This window comes from Vicia villosa, linkage group LG7 (genome assembly GCF_029867415.1).
Source record: "Vicia villosa cultivar HV-30 ecotype Madison, WI linkage group LG7, Vvil1.0, whole genome shotgun sequence".
Classification (NCBI taxonomy): Eukaryota; Viridiplantae; Streptophyta; class Magnoliopsida; order Fabales; family Fabaceae; genus Vicia; species Vicia villosa.
This window is the reverse complement of record NC_081186.1, coordinates 89,707,111-89,715,537: the sequence shown is the minus strand read 5'-3', so window position 1 is coordinate 89,715,537 and position 8,427 is coordinate 89,707,111. Positions and strand designations below refer to the sequence as shown.

General features: G+C 33.5%; 2 protein-coding genes across 2 annotated transcripts; both read left to right on the top strand.

The window, feature by feature from the left end:
• Nucleotides 1-1,278: 1,278 nt before the first annotated feature.
• LOC131617786 (pectinesterase QRT1) lies at nucleotides 1,279-3,207 on the top strand. The gene is made up of 5 exons (XM_058889040.1): nucleotides 1,279-1,630; nucleotides 1,901-2,096; nucleotides 2,205-2,408; nucleotides 2,516-2,751; nucleotides 3,010-3,207. Exons 1-5 carry the CDS (start codon nucleotides 1,302-1,304, stop codon nucleotides 3,155-3,157), a joined length of 1,113 nt encoding a protein of 370 aa, XP_058745023.1. The 5' UTR covers nucleotides 1,279-1,301; the 3' UTR covers nucleotides 3,158-3,207.
• Nucleotides 3,208-5,332: 2,125 nt separating this feature from the next.
• Nucleotides 5,333-8,225, top strand: LOC131615701 (uncharacterized). The gene is made up of 2 exons (XM_058886858.1): nucleotides 5,333-6,415; nucleotides 7,684-8,225. Exon 1 carries the CDS (start codon nucleotides 5,500-5,502, stop codon nucleotides 6,409-6,411), a length of 912 nt encoding a protein of 303 aa, XP_058742841.1. The 5' UTR covers nucleotides 5,333-5,499; the 3' UTR covers nucleotides 6,412-6,415; nucleotides 7,684-8,225.
• The last annotated feature ends 202 nt before the right edge of the window (nucleotides 8,226-8,427 follow it).

Genomic DNA, 8,427 nt, shown 5'->3' with positions numbered 1-8,427 from the left:
ATTTTAAATATTTTTTTTAATTGTACAAAAATATAATAACATGTGCGTTCGCAGTTCGCACGGATTCCGGTATGAATACCCATACGTTCACACAGGTACCGGTGTGTTACACACGTTTGATTCAAAAAATGTAATAAAAATGAAAATAAAGAAAAACAAAATTGCTTAGCAAAATAATTTATTGTTTTTAAAAGAAAAACATATTTTTATTTTTATTTGTATCATAAATAAATAAATTCACATATAAAATATTTGGATCAACATTATATTTTCTTGTATGTAAATATTATTATGATTTTGATATTATTTATGTCTAAAAGGAAATAAATTTATTATTGATGTTACCAATAGCACCGTTGGATAGTGACGTGACAGTGTAAGGACCGCACTTTTAGTAAGTAGCATTTATTTATATTTATATATTAATAAAAAAATAACTTGTTTATATTATAAATCAATATTATTTTTTAAGAAAAAAAAAAAGAGATTAAATAGAAAAAAGAGATTCTCACAATTTTAAACAAAAAATAAATACAATTTTAAACTATAAATATTTTAGTTCAAACCAGATCAGGTTGAAGTATATAATTTTTGTTTGTTATAATGATAGAATAATTACACTTACATTTTACGTGTATTTGATTTCTTCATCTCGTGGCACACACGTATATTGTAGTAATAATAACAATAATAAGTGTTAGTTTAGGAGGGACCAGCATTATTCTTAATCATAGTTCAAACATCGTACTAAAACCTCAACTCAAAGCGTGTTACCAACTCATACAAATTCACATGTTATAGCAAATTAATCAGAAAAATAAATAACCCAAACTTAATTATCTACTAAATAAAAAATTAAGAAAGTATCAAAATTTGGTGGTTCATCAATTATGAAAGGAGGGAAAACAAAATTTGAAGAACATAGTGGGAAGCAGTTGCACCCAATATGCCTAAAACTAAACCCCATGTTCTTGTTTTCATCAACCGTTTCATCTTTTTGTGATCCATCTAAGTTCAAAATTAAACACAAAATTTAGACATAATCCCATATTTATCTAATTAATGTCTTTCTTATGTTTCTTGAATTAAACTCAAACTTTATTCAATTTTTCTTTGTAACTGACGGTATCACACTATCTATCACAAACCTTAACGCTCGGTTATTTATTACAATCAGCTACTTCATGCTTCAACTCTAGATTAATAATTTAACCGTTACACAATCTTTCTATCTAGTTTCATATTTTGATATATATGAAAACATAACAATACATTAGATAGTGTGACAGTTTTTTCTTCTTATGATGTTGTTGTTCATGGATTTGTGTTCTAGAGTTGTTGTGATTTTGTTTGGTTTGGTTTTTGTGATGTTGATGGTTGAGGTGGATTTAGCAGAATGTGGTAAAGGCGATGATGATGTTAAGAGTTATATTAGTTGGGAAGATTTGATGGTTGATGAACAAAGATTGGTTTTGAGAAAGAATAATGTTTATAATCATAATGAGATTAGAGTTATTATTGTTGATCAGAATGGAAATGGACATTCGGAAACTGTTCAAGGCGCTGTTGATTTGGTTCCTGATTGGAACAAACATAGAGTCAAAATCTACATTTTTCCAGGAACTTACAGGTTTGTAATTTAGGTAATTATTGTTTTATCTATAGTACACGACACTGACACGTTAGACATACATCAGTGTCAGATTGGACACTACAAATGCACATCACGTATTTGATCACACGACACTGACACATTGACATCATTGACATCAGTGTTGGATTGGACACTAACGAATGGCATATCACGAATTTGATTGAAAGTGTATGTGCTGTTAAGGTAGAAACATGATTTGATTTTTTTCTTTGTTTATAACGATTGGTTTGTATGAAATTTATGCAGAGAAAGAGTGTTTGTGCCGATTACGAAGCCTTATGTATCGTTTATTGGTAGAAGAAATCTAACTGCTGGGCCTGTAATTACTTGGAACAGCAAATCATCGGATAGAGGCCCAAATGGTCAGACATTGGGAACCTACGGATCAGCGACTGTCGCGGTTGAGTCAGATTTTTTCTGTGCAACTGGTGTCACTTTTGAGGTAAGGACACAATTTTCAGCATGCTTATAAACTGTGTTAATCGTTAGTGGTTGCAATTACGATTACACTGTGATGCTTGGTTCGATGATCTTTATGTGGTGCTTGCAGAACACAGTGGTTGCATCCGCAGGTGAAAAAGGAATGCAGGCAGTGGCACTGAGAGTAGACAGTGATAGAGCAATGTTCTATAGAGTTAAGATTAAAGGAACGCAAGACACTCTCTTGGACAACACAGGAACTCACTATTTCTATCGGTGTCTCATCGAAGGAAAAGTTGATTTCATCTTTGGCAGTGCAAAATCACTCTATAAGGTAAAAAGAAAAAGAACAAAACTAGTTTAATCTTTTTCTATGTTTTTTATGAAAACGAAACTAATTTCATCTATGGAACTTTGAACGATTGTGTGTGTATTTATCAGAAGTGTAAGCTTCAATCGGTAGCCGAGAACTATGGAGCAATTGCAGCACATCATAGGGATTCACCATTTCAAGATACCGGATTTTCCTTTGTAGGATGTAGTATTAAAGGAACGGGAAGTGTGTACCTTGGAAGAGCTTGGGGAGATTACGCGAGAGTAATTTACTCTAACTGTCATATGGATGATATTATTATTCCAGAAGGCTGGTCAGCATGGGATCATCCCGAAAGAGAAAAGTATGTATAACATTATACCTGTTCTCTAAGTAGCTCCGACACTTCAGATGAAAATCTATCTAAAATATGACATGTGATACCGACTGGTGTGTCAGTATCGTGTCAGTGTTTCATAGTTAATTCACATATGATTTAACATTTAACACTATTCAAGAACTCATGGCGTGTTTCATAGTTAATTCACATATGATTTAACATTTAACACTATTCAAGAACTCATGGCGAGGCGGATTTATTTATAAGCATTTTGTGTTTCAGGACTGCGGTGTTTGGTGAATATATGTGCTATGGAAAAGGAGCAGACAGAACACAAAGGGTGCCTTGGTCAAAATCATTAAGCTATAAAGAAGCAAAGCCTTTTTTGGACATTAACTTTATAAATGGAAAAGAATGGCTTAGACTGTAGAGTAACAACACACATATCAAGTGACATATATTACTCCATAATTTATATCCTTGTTTATTATCTCACATATCAAAAAATGAAAAATTCTAAGTAATTTTTATTTGTATATATGATAAATGTCTATCATAGCATAGGGTCCTAGATTTTCAATCTGTAGTATAGTTGTATATGTTGTGAGCTTGAAAAACTCTGTCAAGAATATTCACAAAACCAGAAGTTAATACAAGATGAAGCAAAATGAATTACTAAAGTAATTATAACAGAATTGAGTTAAATTAGTTATGACTAGTAACTAATGTAACACATGGTTACAATCCCCATTAACCTTCCATTCCTTTTGGAGTTCATCTTCGATACAAGTAGGAAGAATAAAAAACCATGTACAATACTTATAGAATGGCCTGACCAACCAATTTTTAAAAACTATACAAGAATGACATATAAATTTTGTAACAAAATTAATTAATGTTATGAGTTTTTTTTAATATAGGTAAAAGTGATATATATATTTATAAACAGAATGAATAATAATTTGACATAATGTTGAAGATGTGGTTAGCTTTTCTACAGTGTCACCTAATCAAATTTATATACCTAATAAAGCTCTTTTGTTCCCAAAATAAAAAAAAAAGGACTAAACTACTATAAGAAAATTTTATTTCGGAAATACATCTGTGTCACATAGTATGCAATGCATTTTTTATGTGTTTCCAGTAAGTTATTTAAAGATATAACTCCGAACAATTGAAGTAGGAATTTGAGAATATGTCACTTTTGCATGTCAGATAATTACAGAGATGCATCTCCGAAAAGATCAAATGAGTTATTGATAAAAACAGTCGCCTGCATGATCAGACCCATATTTATTTTTTCCATAAACTCTTTCTAAAAACCCCTTCATTCTCAATCAAAATTTTCACTCAAAAACTTCAATCTTGTTTTATACCAAAACGCATTACAGCATAATGTGTTATGGCATTTGTATTATTGTTTCATACTAAAATACACTCGAATGAACATCATTTGACATGTAGGAAATGTTCACTTTAACGGTGTGACACCCTCGAAAGAATATAAGATCACTGAGTACACTCTTCTTGAAGATCTGAAATACAAAGTGCATGAGCTCCTACCATATGGCGACAATCGCAAATTGTGAAAATCGAGTTCCGCTTGCCATCCCTTGACAAAGAAGGAGAGATTGAACTTAGCAACTATGAGATGAAGATGGATGTTGATTTAAGGGCTATGTGGAAAAGTTTTTTCTGTTAAGAATCAAAAGTTCCGATCAAGCTGGATGCGACTGTTTTGAGATCGGTCGATAATAATATCAAGATGTTGCAAAGTCCACCTGAAAATTAAAATGTAATGTTTGATCTATGTTAACTTATGTATTGTTGATTTTATGATATCAATTGTAATTTTATTTTGTCAACATGCTGTTTTTTTATTCTATTTTTCTGCTACTGCCTCGTAACTCTTCGAATATAAATCTATGTAATATTTTGAAAGACACGTCTCTGAAATAAAGGCTCATAAAGACTCATAAAGACTCATAAAGGCTCATCAGTATGTATTTTAGCGCATTTGAAAATACATCTTTAAAATTTAAGAATATTATTGTATTTCCACGCGATGGCTAATAAAGCATGCGGTGCATTATGAAATCTCCTTTTCCATATCATTGATTTGAATTTATATTTCAAATCTAAAATATATATTTTTATGTATATACTTCAAAAATTATATATATGTGTGCAGCGGCGCAGACGCTTCTTGAAATTATTTTAAGATAATAATATTAATTGATTCATAAAAAATCCATAAGTTATCAAAAGATTAATCATATTTTTAATAACTCAATTTAATATAATGATATTAGGGAGTTTTTTAATGCACCATATACAAACGCCTCGTAAAAATACAATAATATTCTTAAATTTTATATTTTTAAATTTATCTTAAACACAAACAATTCATTTATTTTTAAACTATCTCTAACTAAATATATTTCTAGAATTTAATTATAAAATTGAGATATATTTTAGAAATGAAAAATACATTTAAGAAATTTAAAAAATATTTTCGAATTTTTATAAGGTGATTGATTGGCCATCTTAGTCCTTAGAGTATGCTAAGAAATTCCCTAATAAGAAGCATTAAAAGCCCAAATCGCGGCCCAGAAAGAGGGGTTAGTGAAGCAGCAACAATTTAGTTAACAAAACACTAATCTCCTTTCTTCTTTCTGAGAACAACAAGAAACCCTATTTCAAAACCTCTACGCTGAATTCTCAGTGTTCTGCAATTTTCCATTCAGAAGAAACTATCAGAAGAAATCGAAGATGGCTCGTAATGAAGAGAAAGCTCAATCCATGCTCAACCGTTTCATCACCATGAAAGCGGAAGAGAAGAAGAAACCAAAAGAACGCCGTCCTTTTCTCGCCTCAGAATGCCGCGACCTCAACGAAGCAGACAAATGGCGTCAACAAATCATGCGTGAAATCGGCCGTAAAGTCGCCGAGATCCAAAACGAAGGTCTCGGCGAACACCGCCTCCGTGACCTCAATGACGAAATCAACAAACTCATCCGTGAGAAAGTTCATTGGGAGCGCCGAATTGTCGAACTCGGCGGTCCCAATTACGCTCGACATTCCGCCAAAATGACCGATCTGGATGGGAATATTGTAGATGTTCCAAACCCTAGCGGCCGTGGTCCTGGTTACCGTTACTTCGGTGCGGCGAAGAAACTCCCTGGTGTACGTGAGCTTTTTGAGAAACCACCGGAGCTTCGCAAGCGAAGGACTCGATATGATATCTATAAACGAATCAATGCAGCTTATTATGGTTACCGTGATGAGGAGGATGGTATTCTGAAAAGTCTTGAAGAGCCTGCTGAGGAAGCTATGCGACGTGAAGCGAAGGAGGAGTGGCTCCAGCTTGATATGATAAAGAGAGAGGCTAGGAAGGCTGTTAGGAGTGGGGAGGTTGCCGAGGTTACAACTGCTGCTAGGGAGATACTTCATGAGGAGGAGGAAGATGTGGTGGAGGAGGAGAGGATGAAGGAGAGGGAGATGAGGGATCAGTCGGATAAGAAAGAGAGGGAATTCATTGTTCATGTGCCGTTGCCTGATGAAAAGGAGATTGAGAAGATGGTGTTGCAGAAGAAGAAGACGGATTTGTTGAATAAGTATGTTAGTGATGTTCTCATGGAGGAGCAAACTGAAGCTAAGGACTTGCTTAACATTCATCGCTAGCTAGGTAGGTAGTTTTTATGCCCTGCTCTGAATTGGAACTTTTTACTTACATTGTTACATTATTACATGTTGCAGTTGATTTAGGTTAGATGCAAGCATGTGTTGCTATTATATTTAATGTTTTATGAATGACCTATCTATTCATTAACGAATTTAAATGCATAGAGTTTTTGAAATTAGATTAGTCAACAATTAATCATTGAGAGAATTTAAATTGCACGAGATGATATTCTATGGTAAGAATTTTGCAATTAATCATTATTAGTCAAAAACCTTTTGATACTCTTGATTTGCAAGGAGTAATGTTTTACAATCTTGCTATCCCCTCTTGATAGTTTACATGAATAGAGTATTCAAGACTATAGAAAAACCATTCATGTAAACTATCATTCAAACCATTCGTTAGTTTCTGTACAGTCTTGAATACTCTGTTTTACATGTTTGGGTATGAAGATCAGAAATGTCATTTAAACTGTTAAATCAGCCTACACATACTGATATTTTAGTGGTAACTATTAGTAAGGAATTTTTGAAATCAGATTCTTCAGTGAAGCATACATAGAGTGCTAATTTGGGGTCAGTTAGGGGGATTCTAATGTCTATCTCACGTCTTAGCTTAATCATTATTATCCAGCATATGCATGGCCTGAAGGAACTATATCCAGCATATGCATGGCCTGGAGGAACTATATCCAACATATGCATGGCCTGGAGGAACTATATCCAACATATGCATGGCCTGCAGGAACTATGTGTAGTGTGTAGCACAGAGAACCAACAATGAAACCGTACACAATGCGAAAAAAAAAAAAAAAGGATATGTACTTGTTATTGATAGTGAAGAGCAAGATACATTTAACTTAGTCCAAATAGTAATTAGGCCTAGGAAAGGAATTGGCTTAGAATGACCAAGTGTGACATCTAAGAAGATACTTATCTACTATGCAGTAAGATAGAAAGGAATATCAGAGAACCTAATCTATCTAAGACTATAAGGAGAAAAATTAAAACAAACCCACTACCCAAGGCTTTCCATGATTATGTAGTAAAGCCTTCATAGACTTTGTTAGCTCTTTTCTCTCTTGTGCTGTGCCTCAATTCCTTGTTTGTTGCATCGTCTGCCATCTGTCCTACGATTGTCAATGAGTCTCTTATTCCTTTCACCATGTCGATTCCCTCATTTGCCCATTGTGTAATACTGTTGCTGGGTTTGCCAACAGCAATAACCTTAGACTGTTTTTTGTTTAGCTAATTGTGTTGTTTACATTACAGGAACCCTCTGGTCTTGAGGTTAACTACTGACTTTGTGCTGGATTAACACTGGATAATAGAGCAAGAGTTAGTACTGGTTTGAAGAAATTTGTAAAATGGATGATATTCAACATTAATGCAGGAAATTAGTTTGGCAGGCATCAATGCAATGAAGGGTGGGTTCTTTTTGTAGAGGGATATTAGACATGGAGTTAAAAGTTGGAAGCGGTATGGATATATATATGATGTGCTTATGGTTTTTCTACGATTGTTGGCAGCCGGGTGGCTTAAACTATGTGCATAAAAGGGGACTGGTGCATCCATAAGGGAGAGTGCTGAGTTTTCCCTAATGAATAATGGATTAAAGATTGCTTTACAAAATATTTGCCAACTAATTTATAAGTTTGAGCTAATACATATAATGGTGCAGTGTTTTTAAAATTTGGCCAGTGTTAATGTGATCGCGAGTCTGGTGCATTTATTGGAACAGTTTTCGTGTAACCCGTTATAGATCAGTTTTCTTCCCTGCTTCATTTTATATTTTGAACAGCACAAGTTTTACATATTGATGTTTTTTTATCTTCTTTCAAAATTGGTTAATCTTTGGATTTGGACAACGTAACCTCTGAAATTGGCGCTTCCTTTCTTTTCTTTAACCTACCCAAGTTATGTTGATATGTGTGTCCAAATTCACTAACCTTGAAAAAGGACAAAGCATTTTTTAGCATCTTTAATATCATATGGGAGAGAGACAAATTTGACAAT

Bases quoted from the DNA above. Each gene is read 5' to 3' on its own strand.
- LOC131617786 (XM_058889040.1), top strand. From the start codon at position 1,302: ATGATGTTGTTGTTCATGGATTTGTGTTCTAGAGTTGTTGTGATTTTG. The intron at 2,097-2,204 runs GTAAGGACACAA...TGGTGCTTGCAG, and splicing joins CAACTGGTGTCACTTTTGAG to AACACAGTGGTTGCATCCGC. The intron at 2,409-2,515 runs GTAAAAAGAAAA...TGTATTTATCAG, and splicing joins GTGCAAAATCACTCTATAAG to AAGTGTAAGCTTCAATCGGT.
- LOC131615701 (XM_058886858.1), top strand. From the start codon at position 5,500: ATGGCTCGTAATGAAGAGAAAGCTCAATCCATGCTCAACCGTTTCATC.